Source organism: Lithobates pipiens, unplaced genomic scaffold, assembly GCF_037356315.1.
Source record: "Lithobates pipiens isolate NorthernLeopardFrog02 unplaced genomic scaffold, aLitPip1_a1.2 Scaffold_3, whole genome shotgun sequence".
In the NCBI taxonomy this organism is placed as follows: Eukaryota; Metazoa; Chordata; class Amphibia; order Anura; family Ranidae; genus Lithobates; species Lithobates pipiens.
In genome coordinates this window covers 244,388,253-244,405,205 of record NW_027507790.1, presented here as the reverse complement: position 1 = coordinate 244,405,205, position 16,953 = coordinate 244,388,253, and the positions used below count along the sequence as shown (strand labels likewise).

The 16,953-nt window shown below is 41.4% G+C and overlaps 1 protein-coding gene across 1 annotated transcript in view; it reads left to right on the top strand.

Moving 5' to 3' along the window:
• Positions 1–11,388, top strand: part of LOC143941060 (oxalate decarboxylase OxdD-like) — a 45,338-nt gene extending 33,950 nt beyond the window's left edge. The window contains exons 6-9 of the mRNA XM_077462988.1: positions 1,457–1,566; positions 6,311–6,424; positions 8,005–8,151; positions 10,904–11,388. Of these exons, the coding sequence (XP_077319114.1) occupies positions 1,457–1,566; positions 6,311–6,424; positions 8,005–8,151; positions 10,904–11,038 (506 nt within the window). The 3' untranslated portion in view covers positions 11,039–11,388. The remainder of the gene's footprint in view (positions 1–1,456; positions 1,567–6,310; positions 6,425–8,004; positions 8,152–10,903) is intronic.
• Positions 11,389–16,953: the final 5,565 nt, after the last annotated feature.

The following is a 16,953-nucleotide window of genomic DNA, read 5'->3' as shown; positions in this document are numbered from 1 at the left end:
CTCAAGCTCGCTGAAATGGGGTGTGAGTCCCAAACTTCCATCACTGGGAGTGCCGACAAGCGAGGGAGCTCCTCCCAGCTCCTATAATCACTGGCAATGAAGAAAGAACTCCCTGGAGCCACACATCCATGCTGTTCCTATGCTGGGTGTATGAATGACAACCTGCACTCCGAACAGGCCATATCCCCAACGCGTTTCACCCCGCCCCTCAAAGCTTAGTCATGGGGATGAAGATCCCAGGCATTTGAGGGAGCATTTATGCATCATTGGCCATAATTCAAATGTGCAGAGGATCAACAGGTGTGTAGAGTGAGAAAGCGTGTGAAAGAATGTTGGAGAATGCTAGTTTATAATTGAAAAGTGTGGGATAATTAAAATGCCAAAGCTGGGAATTATAAAAAATAAAAATAATGAAAACAAAAAATAAATATATATTTTTTAAAGTTTATATTTAATTTTTTTCATTTATTTTATTTTTTTCATAATTTTTTTTTATCTTTATTATTTTCATTATTACATTTTTTGGAATTCACAACCAAAAAAGATTTTGGCCGAAACTTGTCTTGCATACACACTGTCGCACAAAGTTGTCGGAAAATCCGATCGTTCGGAACGAGGTGACGTACAAAACGTACGACGGGACTACATAGTGGCCTGTAGCCAATAGCTTTCGTCTCCAAAATTTTTTCTGGGCATGCGTGGCACTTTGTGCATCGGAATTCTCTACACACGATCGGAAAAAGTCAGATGGGATTTTGTTGTTGGAAAATTTTAGATGCAGCTCTCAAACTTTTTCCGTCGGAAATTCCGACAGAAAAAGTCCGATAGAGCCCACACACGATTGGATTTTCCGACAACATAATCCAATCAGACTTTTTCCATCGTAATTTCTGACAGTGTGTATGGGACATAAGTGTCAGTTCACACTGGGGCGGCTTCAAAGTCATGCAACTCTGAAGTCGCCCCCTTCAGCGCAGCTTGGAAACGACTTCTGCAATAGAAGTCAATGCAAGCAGCTCTGAAGACGGCCCCAAGTAGTACAGGAACCTTTTTCTAAGTCAGAGCGACTTGAGCCACTCTGATTACAACAGTTCCTTTGCAATGCATTGAGCATGACTTGTCAGGCGGCAGGTTGCCTTAGTGTGAACCTGGACTTAGGGGGCTTTATTATCCCACATTTTACAATGGAAGATTTCCTTCTATTACTTTTTTTGGGGGCAACCCAAAATTTAGGATCTTTGAGGATTACCAGGACAAATAGAGAGGGTAAATCTCCAGAACGGGGGGCACAGACCACAATAAAAAGCCGACAGGTGTTCTAATTCTTCTCTAATACAGAACTTAAAAAAAAAAAAAAAGTTATACTTTAAGTACTTGCAGTACTGCTTTTGGTCAGCAGATGTCACACTTAATGCAAAGTGAAAATATCTTCATGTAATGAATGATGTATTCTCAGGATCCAAGCAATACAAGTTCCCCGGAGGAATTATTCAGTGGGCTCGCTACCGCAGGAATGCAGCTGGTTTAAACGCTACTGAGAAAATCTACAGTGAATCTGTCAATATGGTGAGATGGTTTACTTTTTTCAACTTAAAGGGATCTTGATGTATAAGGCCTTGTTCATAAGAGGTATACTTAAGGTTGCCACCTGTTCTTCAAGCCAAACCAGAACACTTTAGTGGCCACTTTAGTGGCCTGGGACAATGCGGTGGGCAAATTATAATGCAAAATATAATGCACCCTGTCCTGTGCACGCCCTCACTCCCATTTACTTCCCCACCCCCACTTGAGGGGTCACCTCCCCATCCCCAAAGTATAATGCACCCTGTCCTGTGAACGCCCTCACCCTCATTTACTTCCCCATCCCCACTTGTAGCCTGGCATTACAGCCGATAGAATTTATATGACATTTTTTTTTATATATATCTTAAAGGAGTTGTAAAGTCTTAAGCCCCGTACACACGATCGGACTTTCCGATGGGAAATGTTGGATGTGAGGTTGCTGGCGGACAATCCGACCGTGTGTATGCTCCAGCGGACATTTTTTGTTGGACTTTCCAACAACAAATATTGGCTAGCAGGTTTTCAAATTTTCCACCAACAAATGTGTGTTGTCGGATTTTCTGAGCGTGTGTACACAAGTCCGTTGGACAAAAGTCCAAAGTGCAAACACGCATGCTCGGAAGCAGAAGTGGTCGGTCTTGCAAACTAGAGTTTGTAATGGAGAATTAACATTCGCGACGTGGCAAATTATGAGATCTCCAAATCTCTTCTTCTTTAATGGGATAATAATGAAGCTGCTTTGCTGGTGATACTGATGGAGTTATTGAAAACGAATTTTCAAAGGTTTTTTTTCTAGTGATATCAAGAATAATATTATTATGCGTTCTTTTTTATTTTTTTTTATTTATATATTTGTGCAAGTTACCACAACACCATTATCCCTTAGTTTTTAAGATCAAAGATACAGTTGGTGTCCCTTGTCAATTTTACATTGTATTTTTTTTTTTAAATGTAACTCCCTACTCCCAAACTGTCATTTGAAGTAAAACACATAGCTAATTATTATTCTCCACAATTTTTTTATTGTGCATTAAAAAAAAAAAAAATAATTAGACATACTATCTGTCAATAGAACTTAACCCAAAAGTGCATTCTAAGCATCCAAAAATATAGAAAATATACCAAATCAAATCATTATTCAATCCAAAAAATAATGTCAAAGCAATAACTCCAAGGCCAATAATAAATAACACGTTATCTCCTCCGATTCCAACATGTCTGGTTGACAAACGGCCGTTCAGAAACGAACTGAAAAGCACAAAATGAAAAGCATGAACTGAAAAGCGTGAAATGAAAAACACGAAATGAAAAGCATGAATCAACACTCACCAAACTTCTACTAACAATAAATTTGCAGAAGGAGCCCAAAGGGTGGCGCTAAAGAGCTGAAAAACCACATAGTACGTCACTACCAACATTTGTGTGGCCGCGTGTATGCAAGACAAGTTTGGGCCAACACCCTTCGGACAAAATTCAAAAAGTTTTGTTGGCCAACAATACGATCGTGTTTAAGGTTAAAAAAAACCTTCTGTGCTGCAGCTGCCCCCCAGAGCCTCCCTTTTTCTTATCTGAACTTTTTTGTTCCAACGATGAGCATGAGCACAGCAGCTTCAGCTGCTGTCTCAGGGTCCTCATTGGATAGATTGATAGCAGCAGCCATTGGCTCCTGCTGCTGTCAATCAAAACCAGTGAGGGGCGGGGCCGAGTCCTACTGTCTGTATCAATGGAAGCAGCAGCAGGACTCAGGTGCCCCCTTGGAAATCAGCTCTTTGTGGGGGCACTCAAGAAGAGGAGGAGCCAGGAGCGATTCCCGAGGACCCCAAAAAAGGAGGATCAGGGCCTTCTCTGTGCAAAATCTTTGCACAGAGGAGGTAAGTATCACATGTTTTTTATTTTGAAAAGAAAAAAACAAAAACAAAAAAAAACCTTTACAATCACTTTAAAGTTGCCCTTCTGTTTGTCAGAAATCAATATTTTTGTTTGTTTATGAAACTTGGTTTTATTTAAAAAGACATTATACATCACAATGGCTAAATCTGTTTCTATAGTCAAACCTAAATACCATAAATAACATATTATTATTATTAGTTTTTTTTTTCGTTTCAATGTTTATATTAAAGTTTTTCACCAAAGAGAATACAAAAATGTTTACAAAGAACACGCACAGTATAAAATATATACTAAACAGCATGAAAATACACCTAAAGTGTGCGTTCTTCCAAGTATAGACCTTTTCTAGTCTATATAGATTGTACTATCAGTGTCTTTATGGGGTAGCCCCAAAACTTGTTTAGTACTCCAACTGTGACATTAACAAAATGCATCTCAGTCTCCATATACAGTTAAAGATAGATATATTACATATTGCAATTTCAAATTAAAAGTCAGCTCATAACTCTTAATAGATTGCAGATGCGCCTAATATCTACTGTATAGATCAGCGAAAGGGGTCAACACCTTCATAAAGAGGAAACTATATCCCTCGTCACCCTGAAACCAGATTTCACACTAAGGGAATAATCACTTTTCAGGGTTTATAGGAAATAGGTCAGAAGACCCTTGTAAGACTACAGCAAAGACCGAAAAAAATTGAGAAAGAGAGAAAAGAAAGGTTGAAGGGAAAAGTAGGGAATGACCTCACGCTCTGAATCCCACCATCCCAAAGCTGCTCTAATCAGGTGTAGATAGAGGATCTCCAGTCAGATATTTGACCCACGGGTCCCAGATCCAGTCAGATACTTGACCCATGGGTCCCAGATCCAGTCAGATATTTGACCCATGGGTCCCAGATCCAGTCAGATACTTGACCCATGGGTCCCAGACTTTCTCGAACATCCGCATTTGATCATTCAATACCACTGTCTCATTAATCATAATTCAGGAAAGTTTGTACTTGAGCTGTTTCGAATGGCAAGACAGCCAATTTCCAAGTTTTTGCGATAATAATTTTTGAAGATATAAATATACCGTAAATGCTATGAGACATCTCTGAGATTTCGATGCTGTCTCCACCTTACAGCCCAGCAGCGCCTGTCTCAGGGATTTGAGAAGGTTTACTTGGGGGAGAGTGTAAATGAAATTGTACACCCTAATCCAATAACACCTTACCTTACGGCATTGCCACCACACGTGGTACATTGTAACCTCTTGTCTGCATCCATGGAAACACAAAGGAGATGCTGCCGGTACATAGGTTACCAGCCTGGCTGGAACCATGAACCATCTCAGAAGCACTTTATAATCCGCTTCTATAGTAGAAATATTGTGACCCCTTGGGGTTATTCTATTTTTTACTCCAGGAGTATATAATGAGTTTGCCAATTCTAGAGAAATGCTTAAATAATGTATTACAATTTAACTACACCTAGATTTTAGTCGACTAAATGAAAATTGGAATTCATTTTCATCATAGTTTTCATCAATTGACCTAATTCTATTTTTATTTTCGTTTAGTTTTCGCCACTGAAAACATACAGCTGATAAAAACTATGATCAAAATATTTTCATCAAGGAAATGAACACTGATTGATACTGCCCATTGCCAGCGCACTCCCTCCACTTCTTAAGTCCCTTTCACATGGGGCAGATACGCTCAGAGGAGTCCGCCAGATCAGCGGGAGATCACTCCATTGATCTCCGCTGAGCAGGCGGGGGACAGGTCTGACCTTTCAGAGCCCTGCTGAATTCTATGGGGAGATTGGACGAAAACAGACAGCATGTTCCATTTTCATCAGATCTCATCCGATCCGCCAGACAGATGGCTGAACGTATCTCCATACGGCTGTTTTTAGTGTATCGGATGGCAGACGGGTGTCAGCGAACACATCTCCGCTGACATCCGCCTTCCCATAGGAGTCAATGGGTAGCCTGTTTGGATTCGTCTGAAAAACGGACATGCGATCCGAGAGGGCTTATCGTGTGAAAGGGGCCTAACTCTGTCACAGACACTATCAGAATCCCCAATCTTGGCTGGTATTGGACACAAATGGGGGGCGGAATGTGAGAGTGCTCAGACCTAGTGATTGATTGCTAGAACCAAGCACTGTAACATGCACCATAACTGGATATCTTTAGCAGCTGAGGCAGCAGAAGGAGTGGCAGGAGAGCGCCGTGCTGTTACTATCAGGGGGAATGTTTACACCAACACAATGGGTTGATTTACTAAAGGCAATTAGGCTGTTCACTTTGCATGTAAATCTTTCATTAGCTTAGTAAATGTGGGCAAAATTCACTTTGCAAAGAATGCCCAATCACATGCATGAAAAAAACAACAACTTATTTTTGCTTGAACATGATTGGATGATGGAAGCCAACAGAGCTTCATCTCATTCACTAAGCTAAGAGAAACTTCCCTTGCCAAGTCAACAGCCTATTGACCGTTTTAGTAAATTAACCTCTATATTTTAAGTGATCAAGACAACTGCAGTTTGAAAGAGAAGAGACACGGGGATTCATTTTCATCCATGGACCCAGAGCCTATATTTGGATCCAGGGTCCTCTTCATGTACCATTGACCTGAGGTGCAGACAGATGTAGACAACACAAGGCACTTAATTTTTCCAGCCATGTTATTTCATACACTTTGATGGACATGACAGGCTCACTTTAAGTCCCACTTTAAGTGCCATTTACTTGCTGTATGTTGTTTGATGCTCCTGTGTATGGGGTCAATCCAGTTGAATATTCCTCATCACTACTGACTGCAGTGGGTATCACTGTGACTAACAGTTCTTTTCTTTGCTCTCAGCACTCTGACACCCTCACTCTGGCCACATTGAACATTACCACCAATGGACTAAGACAACCACATTTCCACTTCAATGCCCATGAAATGGGATATGTTATCAGTGGCTGCGGTCAGGTAAGTGTTTCCCGGTTCATATTTTGTTTATAGGAGGTTAGTAGTTTGTCTTTATGCCCTTACTGTCTGAAACCTGTATATTAACATTCATCAGCATGGTGCTCCTGGCTGAGGATAAGCATCATTACTTTTACCAGTTGACCAGCCAGGCACAGTATCCTCTAGTAACTGTCAGACTTGGCATTCACTGACAGCTTTGGTCCCTACTAAAAGATTACTCTATTATGGGGTCAATTTACTGAGAGTTAAAAAAACGCTGAAAAAAATGCGGTATATTAACCCATGCGGAAACAAGTTTGTAAATTTCCAATTCATTAAGAATTGTGCAGTAAATAACTACTGTGGCAAAGTTTGGATAATGCGGTAATTACTGCATATTTTCATGCAGTCATTTATCACATTGAGCTGGTTGCTAAGGAGTGGGCTGGGAAGCCCCTTAACAAATGATGAATCATCAGCTGTCAGCAGGTTCGCCACTGACAGCTGAATGTAAAGAAAAATTCAAAATTCAAAATGCATACCAGGCCTTTTGGGTCTGATATGGATTATAAGGGAAACCCCATGCCAAAATAAAAAAAAAAAAACGGCGTGAAGTCTCCCCCACCCAAAACCCATACCAGATCCTTATCCAAGCATTCAGTCCGGCAGGTCAGGAAAGGGAGGGGATGAACAAGCACCCCCCCCCGCTCCTGAACCATACCAGGCCACATTCCCCCCTCAATATGGGGGGGTGCTTTGGGGGCCACATGCCACCCCACCCCAAAGCACCTTGTGCCCATGTTGATGGGGACAAGGGCCTCTTCCCCACAATTCCCCACAACCCTGGGCGGTGGTTTTGGGGGTCTGCAGGTGGGGGGCTTATCAGAATCTGGAAACCCCCTTTAACAAGGGGGCCCCCATATCCTGCCCCCCCCCATGTGAATAAATATTGGTATATTGTACCTCTACTAATTCACCAAAAACTGTCAAAAAATAAATTTAAACACACACACCGTTTTTGACAATTCCTTTATTAAAAAAAAATGTCCCCCCGAAGTAGCTCCAATGTCATCACGATGCCCGCCGCATAGCCGGATCTAAAAAAAAAACCCCCTCCTGCCCACGTTTGTTATTTTTAAACGAAAAAGAACAAGACTTTAAGTACCGTTATATTGTGTTTGTATGCACTAAAATTCATTTCAGCTTTATTTTTTCTAAAAGAAAGAAAAATGCACAAATACCCTCCGACATGTACCCTCTACCCTCTACAGGGCCTCTACATTCAGAAAATATATACTGTTTGGGGGTTCTAAATAATTTTCTAGAAAAATGCTGATATTAACATGTATGTGAAAAAATGTCACAATTGCTCTGGGAGGTAAATGGGAAATTAAAGATTTTTTGAAACAGCTACACAATCTTCCCCTCAATGAGAAAGTGGCACTATTGTAGGAAATAATCTCCAGGTCAGGATATATCAATAGTTCCCAACTTTTCCTGATCAGTTTATCTGGAAGGCGATAGGACTGAGATTGACCAATGTCATTAAAGTGTGTGAGTGGTGGGTAAAAATATGGACTAATAATGGTTTACTTGCTCAGATTGGGATAATTGGAGAAAAACCGGTTCCAGACTTCAGCATTGGTATAGGAGATGTGTTTTTCTTTCCGATCGGGACTCAACATTATATTAAGAGCATCTGTGATGAGGACCTCTTCATGATTCTGGCCTTCAGTACTGGAAACCAGGTGAGATACTCTAGTTGTTCCCCAATTTTTTGTTTTCTCTGAGCTTATTGCATCCTTTATAGAAGGAATACACAGACCCCTTATCTAGCATACAAATTTGTCTAGAGGTCCTGTTTAACCACCCAGATGATCATTCATAGAACGCTCAGAGAATTCATGTCTCTGCTCCTGTCCACCTAATGCCGCGTACACGTGATCAGACTATCCGGCGGACTTAGTCTGGCGGACAAACTGTCGCAAAGTCCGCTGGATAGTCTGATCGTGTGTACGCGGCATTAGAGTTTTGGGTGTCCCCATCTGCCTTTGTACCTTTAAGTGCCTTCTTTAGGCCCCTTTCACACTGAAGGATCGATCGGGTGCGCCTGTCAGTTTTTCATGCAGACCACATCCATAGCTCTCTGCCGCTATCCAATCCGAACCAGGCTGCCAAAAACAGATGGATGGAGATCAATTCCCCAATCCGACTGTCCCATAGAGAAGAGTGGACTGTGTTCATGTCCACACTGCATAGTGGAGCGGACACAAGCCTGCCATCCGCCTGCTTAGCGGGGATCAGGGGACAGATTCCCACCTGCTGGAAGGATCCGCTTGATGGAGTCTGCTCTGTCTAAAAGGGGCCATACATTCTCTATAGTATAAAATAAATAATCAACACCCCATCATGGCCAAAGCAGGTGTGCAGACCCAGGAACCCATCTGCCCGCCTCTCCACTTTAGTCAATCAGAGGAAACCTTGCATTACTTTATAAAAATACAACATTCCTGTGAAATGCTGAGCAGTGTTCAGCCTGACTTTATTTTGTTTCGGGAGCGGGATGGGAAGTTTCCGTCCTGCTGCCAGAACACAGCACTGTACACCCGCTTAAGGACTTCCTACCGCAGATTTACTGCAGCAGAGTGGCGCTGCTTTGCTGGACCTTGTATATGTACAAGATCTAGCACTTCCTGGTAGGAGGCGCATGCGCACACACCCTCTGCCCTGGCTGCGCTGCCACTCCTTGCCATCCCAATGATTTATGGCTGTAACCTGCTGATCAGCTGAGCAAATGACAGAAGGGAGTTTTGTGTTGTTAAACAACACAAAGCCCTTTACAGAAAGCAGCAATGCGCTGTTTTTTTCCCTCTCTACAAGGTAGTAGATAAAACCAACACCCAGTATGCACAATAAACATTGTAGGCACACCATTGCTCACAGGCCACTAAAAGGGGGCAAGCAGCCTCTGAAATAATATTTAACAGCAGTGACCATTCCTGCACCCAACAAGAGTAACTGTGAGGGGTTATCGTGTTATGCAACCACCAACACCAAGGGCCCAGTTTTTCAGCAGAGTATATAGCGCCCTCAGTGTAGTATATATAATACAGTGCAGGGTATATAGTGCAGTGTACAATATATAGTATAGTGTATTAAAGTGGTTAAGGGGAGCCCTATGGCAGAATTAAGAAAAAAAAACAGGCCCTGGGTCTGGTATTGATTTTGGGGGGGATCCCCATACCATTTAAAAAAATAGATTTTTATTGTTTCATTTTATTTCTAAAACTATTACTGCTCCTGAAAAAACGTCTGTTTTAAAAAAAAATTTTTTTGCATTGATACATGTCCCCTGGGGCAGGACCAAGGTCCCCAAACACTTTATATAGTAATAACTTGCATATAAGCCTTTAAAATTAGCACTTTTGATTTTTCACATTTATATCCCATAGACTTTTTGCATGTTTGCACATATTTTTGATTTTTGGTCTGTTCGCAAGCTCTGGTGCAAAACGAACCGGGGGGGTGTTGTTCGGTTCATCCCTACTGGAGACGATAAAGCAAAATAAAGATGAACATAGGCTTGGGAAGAATACAATTCACGGCTGGGGAGTGGGGACCATGAATTGACTTTAGTGCAGATAGAGAGGCTCTGCTCACAAAATCCTGACAGATGCAGGCTCCAGTAAGGTAGTCCAGCCTCCAGTCCTCTCAGTATGCCGATCCAGTGATAAAGGGGAAAAAAGACAAACATCTAAGGGCTCCAGACTATTTAACAGAAACCCAGCCACCATCTGAGCACACCCCTGCCCGAAGATTGGCTAGGCCCTACTAAATAGGCTGGATATTTAAAGCTTCTTCTAGAGGCAGGGGGAAGCAATCAAACTTCCTGCCTGTGAAGCCCTGTGCAGACCAAACGAAACAAGCCCTGCCCCTGTGATTAAAGCAGAAGCACAAAAACTAAGCTCACCTAACAGCATAACTGGGAGGACGCTACACTAATGATTGGGTTGGTAGGGTTAGAAGTTAGGTTTAAAGCAGAACTTCAACCAAAAAGTACAAGATTCTAATTTTCACCTTATTCTGAGAATTCAAACACAGTACTTTTTTCAACCACTAGATGTCCTCAGTGTGACAGTAAGCATCAATTTACCCACTTACTCATAGCCCAGGTTGTCCAGGTTAATCTTGGACCCACCTCAGGTTGTGACTGAACAATGAAGCAGCATAGTGATGAGCTCATCTACCTGTCACTTTGATATCTCCTCCTATCAGCATGCTTTATGTAAGCACATGAACTGATTGGCTCCTTGTGCTGTTTTTTCCACTCATAGTCCAACCTTGCTTTATTTGGACTGGAAGAGGCTGATATCAGGTCAAATGTAGGTAATTACACTGCATACATTAGTTTAACTTGTGTATACTAGGTTAGTGAAACATATGCATACAGCTTGGTATTGGTCTTTTTTTTTTTTAAATGTCTTTATGTGTTTTTGGCAGCTGGAGACACTCGACATGGATGACTATTTCCATGCAACAGCAGACCATGTCCTGGCCCAGCTCTTCCTTAAGAAATCTGATGAATTTAAGAAGATTCCAAAGTTTGATGAGGACCAAGCCATCAATGTACCATAAAAGACATGATAAATCACATGCTTACACTGTATCAGTGCACAGAGGGACAATCACAGACACAAGCTGACTTCAAGGACTCTGTTCAACACAGAGCATAAATACTGTACCAGTGTCTTGTGATATGACCAGTGGCACATTGAGCCAAGAACTTTGTGAAAAAGAAGTTGAACGTTCCGCAAGTGTCAGACGAATATTTATAGACACCTCATTGTGACTTTACCAAATTTTAGAAATGCTACTACTGTACTCGGGACACTTCCAGGGAAGCAAAAAGCATGCAGAGGTCCTCAAATCCAATTATTCAACCTTGTCACGTTATTTTCTTATTTAAAATATATTTATGCTGTATATATTGTGGTTTGTTGTCTTCACAGTGGTAAATAACATGTTATATATTAATGAGGACCTATACTGAGAGATTAAATGCAAAGTTATATGTGTAGCGCTACCCCCGCAGGAGCAGCTGGTTAGGATTGGTCCTCTGTTCTTTGCCTTAACCTCCTTAAGAACTTCAGCCCCTCTGGCACACTAGGTTGATTGCACAAATCATTAAATATCTGAAAAATAGCAAAGAAAGTAATATTTACTTCCCAGTAGTAGGACTATATCAAAGAAAACAGACACTGAACCGGTTAGTAAAGGCACAATTAACCTCCCTGGCGGTACGATTATTTCGGATTTTAGGTGCTAAAAGCGGTACCATTATTTTGCATGAAAATTTGGCGTTTTATATTGTAGTCCTGCAATTCTTAGGAATAACTCACTTAAATCTGTCCAAACCAGAGTCTAGCAGACATCCCGGGTATAATAAAGTTTGAAAAATGAAATCATAAATTATAATATAATAAATAATTATAAATAATTGTACCAAATAATAATATAACAATAATAAAAATTATTCAATAATGTAATCAAATCAAAACCACTGAAATTTGCTCAGTTGCAGAATTGTCACTGTCATTACTTTTCAGTATTTGAGGACGGATCTCCCCACAAATCACTATCGCTCAATTCTGCGAGTGATTCCAATTTATTATCGCTGTTTTCTAGCTGGTCTAAAACCATTTTTTATGTAAAAGGACAGTTTTGGTTGCTATGGACAATCTCCAGTTTCCAGGCATAAAGAACAGTTTTTATTACATAAAACTGCATGCAGGACACTGGGCAGACCACTAGGGACAACGGGGATGTGAAATATTTACATACAGCAATGTAATCTGTAAGATTACATTATACTGTATGTTTACTGTTTGTTTCACTTTTTGAATTTGGCGCCGATCTCCGTCCCCGTGCGTCGCAACGCTCGCAGGGCACGGAGATCGGCAATGTGATGCATCGAGCGAGACACGGCTCGCTCGTACAGCGGGGAGACAACGCTGGATCCGAGGGAAAAGGTAAGTAAACCTCCTCCTGGATCCAGCGATGCGGTCCCGAGTCTGGCTCGGGGATACCGCGTTTGGTATGAAAATTCCACCCCGAGCCAGACTCGGGAATACCGTCAGGGGGGTTAATATATTCTCACCTGATATGGTTGGTAACAAAGTAAGCATTAAAATAAATTACCAATGATAATAGCATAATTTAGCATACTGGGTAATTAGTAATAAGGACTAGGCATAAGATGACACTTGGCGTCCAGATCAGCATAAACAGTAGCAAGGTTCAACAGTAACCAGTAATAAACCTTGATTTACAGAATTTAAGAACTTTATTGCCAAAGTGCAATAATGGCAACTATGCTAGACCTAGACCGACTAGATGTTCATGGAAATTAAGGAAAGGGGAGAAGGGAACAAAGAATACTTTTAGGATGGTTTTAGGGGAGGGGCAGTCCTTTATGCTGTTCTTCTGCTGGCTACTGTTGGGGCCCTTTAAGGAGCGTTAGTGTACTTAACAACAGTTTTGTTAATCCAGCATGCAGTATAGGTGCAAGAAAAATGCAGCAAAGGTGTGGTATAGGTGAAGTATACTTAATGTCTTGCCTTCAGTAACTCACTCCCTGCTAGCAGTGTGAACAATGAGCAAGGGGGGCCCCCTTAGTCCTCCATTGAATGCCTCTGGAGATTCAGCGATGGGAAGTAGAGGGGAGAGGATGCTCTGATCTCCCTGTGGCAATGCTGCACATGCAATCGCTGCAGTCTGTGCTGTTCTGCATTGGGTGTCTCCTCTGGTGTGGCCTCTCAGCAGTCTGGTCGGTTTCCAGAAGCTGTGCTCTCATCGGTTCCCTCTGCGCCAAGAGAAAAGGTCTCGAACTGTGTCAGAAAAGCAGCTCTACTCCTCCTCCTTGCCCCAGTGTCTCTTGGGAATTATAGTGCAAAGAGCCCATAAGCTCCACAATCTGGATTCTTCTTGGACTTTAAACTCCATGATCCTCAGCGTTCTGATAGGAATCCATAAGCATTTCTGACTATAGTTCTTCTGCTGACTGGACGGGATAGCCCAACACAACACTCAGTATAACAGCAGAAAGTGAAAGTAAACTGATTCTAAAGAGGGAAATGTCTCATTCTCCATTATGCTGTAGTGCAGCACCTGGGTACATACAAAAACCCATCAAATATGCAGAAAGTAATTTTTTTTATACCACTTAAACTTACTGATAGCTCTTTCATGAGATGTTTTTCACTTAGTTCCTTAGGAGTTGATTTATTAAAATTGGAGCGTGCAAAATCTGGTACAGCTATACATGGTAGCCAATTAACTTTTAACTTCAGCTTGTTCAATTAAGCTTTGATAAAAATACCTGGAAGCTGATTTAAATGCAGAGCTGCACCAAACTTTGCATTCTCCGGTTTTAGTAAATCAACCCCTTAGATCTTTACCTGAAAATGATCTGCACTAAAACCCCATTTAACCACTTGCCGACCAGCGCACGACGATGTAAGTCGACAGAATGGCATGGGCAGGCAAATGGGCGTACATGTACGTCCCTTTAAATTTGCCGCCCTGCCATCGGGAGCGCGCCGCCGGCAACGCGCTCCCGCGCTGGTCCGGACCCCCGTGAGTCCGGTCACGGGACCCGCGGACTCGATCGCAGCGGGCATACCCGCGATCGTCTCACGGAGCGGCCAAATGAAGAAATGCCATTGTAAACAGCATTTCTCCATTCTGCCTAGCAACTAGTGACGCTGATCTCTGCTCCATGTGATTGGAGCAGAGATCAGTGTTCACTAAATGAAAGCCCAACCCCCCACAGTTAGTAACACACCCCTAGGAACACATAACCCCTACACTGCCACCCACTGGTTAACCCCTTCACTGCCAGTGTCATTTACACAGGAATCACTGCATTTATATAGCAGTGATTACTGTATAAATGACAATGGTCCCAAAAATGTGTCAAAAATGTCCGATGGGTCCCCCACAATGTCGCAGTCACAATAAAAATCGCTGATCGCCGCCATTACTAGTAAAAAAAAAATAATAAAAAATTATTAATAAAAATGCTATAAAACTATCCCTATTTTGTAAACGCTATAACTTTTGCGCAAACCAATCAATAATCGCTTATTGCGATTTTTTTTACCAAAAATATGTAGAAGAATACGTATCGGCCTAAACTGAGGGAAAAAAATGTTTTTTTATATATTTTTGGGGGATATTTATTATAACAAAAAGTAAAAAATAATGCGTTTTTTTCAAAATTGTCGCTCTATTTTTGTTTATAGCGCAAAAAATAAAAACCACAGGGGTGATCAAATACCACCAAAAGAAAGCTCTATTTGTGGGAAAAAAAGGACGTCAATTTTGTTTGGGAGCCACGTCGCACGACCGCGCAATTGTCAGTTAAAGCGACGCAGTGCCGAATCACAAAAAGTGGTCTGGTCTTTGATCAGCAATCTGGTCCGGTCTGAAAGTGGTTAAAGCATTACGCAAAGACCAAGCTCCAATCCAACATTCCTTATGATTACTTTACTCCTCCTTAACCACAAAGGGCTACCAACAAGACCTCCCATTCTTCCACAAATGGGCCTATGGAGTTGATTTACTAAAGGCAAAAAGACTGTGCACTTTATGCATTCTGCAAGGGCAGTTGCTCCAAAGCTTAGTAAATGAGGTAAAGATTCACTTTGCAAAGACTACCCAATCACATGCAAGGGGGGAAATTTAAAAAAACTGAATTTTTTCTTGCATATGATTGGATGAGCTCTGGAGCAACTGCTCTTGTGGAGTGCAAGTCTATTTGCCTTTAGTAAATCAACCCCTATTTTCTCCCAGGTCCAAAAAGATCACACACAAAGCTTCCCTGGCCAACAAATACCAAGAGAGTTGGTACAAATGGTTGACTTGATGGTATAGAACACCTCAGAAGCTAACACAGATATACCCCCAGGTCTCCCAAATATGCTAAAGGAATGTTATTCATATATTCTGGGACTTCCAATAATTTTAAGATTCCTGCAATATAGTTAAAAACTTTGCAGTGATCCCGACGGGTGTGTCTCTTGTGGACAAACCTTTTTTTTAATGGCAAGCCTCCTATCTATAAAGAATTACACAAATTCCCACCTCAAACGTCTTCTGACTCCAGCTAAGGCATGTATAACTGCAACGCAGAAAGAGGAAAACAAAATTTCCACTCCAATGCAGTGCTATACCAGAATTAGTGAGTTCCAGCAAATGGAGAATCTTACCTTAGCGCTGAGGAACTAGGAAACAAAAACTCTGCCATACATGGACACCTTGGTTTCTACATAAGGATGCCATAAACCTAATTCAACAATAAAACCATAACCCCTACCCTTCCCTTCCCTTCCCCTACCCCCCCCCCCCCCCCTTTTACTTTTCTTCTCTCTGTCTCCTTCTAAAACCTCCCTTATGTGAACACAGTTCTTCCACTGCTTCCTCTTGCTACTTCCCCTCCTTGTCATAATCTATCCCCCCTACTTCACTCATAACAAACAAGGAGAACAGTTGGTTTGTAGGTGATAACATTTTATTACCAACCCAATAAGACTTATAGTAAATATTCATATGTCATGCTTGGACAGGTCACCGACAGGTTTCTGACCACTTTTGTATCTTGTATAATAGGATTGTAAATCTGATGATTTTTATATGTGTGTTGGTTGCTTTAACATTGTATGCTTTCCTAACAGTTGTTATTGCTTCTGTTTCCGTATTAAATAAAAAATGAATAATAAAAAAAGACCTACTGATAGCTGTACTAACAAGAATCTGGCTCCCTATGGCAGTGGGTCATGTGACCAGTACTCAGAAATATTTCCGGTTCGGCCTGACTCTACTTAACGAGTGGCTTGGCATTTTTCAACTACTCAAATTTTTCTCTGCATGGTCTTTTAAATGTAATTAAAATCCCTTCCAGTGCCCTCTTAACTCCTGTACTGTACTGTAACTGTCTCCTTTTATTTGGTAACGTTAAAGTGCTCCACAAAACGTTTGACATTATTATTATTATTATACAGGATTTATATAGCGCTAACAGTTTGCACAGCGCTTTACAACATGAGGGCAGACAGTACAGTAACAATACAATTCAAGACAGGAGGAATCAGAGGGCCCTGCTCAAAAGAGCTTACAATCTAGAAGGGAGGATCAAGTGATACAAAAGGTAGTAGCTTTGGGGGCTGAGCTGATGAAGAAAATCAAAGTACAGTTGTTAGGTGTGGGTAGGAAAGGCTTCTCTAAAGATGTGGGTTTTCAGGGATCGTCTAAAAGCAAATAGGAGTAGGAGATAATCGGACAGATTGGGGTAAGGAGTTCCATAGGATGGGAGAGGCTCTGCAAAAGTCCTGGAGGACAGCATGGGAGCAGGTGATGAGGGAGTTAGAGAGCAGGAGATCATGGAAGGAAGAAAGAGAATGATTTGGTTCTATATAAATCATGTATAATATTAATAAAAATTTAATTAAAAAATAATTATGTCTGGCCAAACCTTTTTTTTTTTTGATGTT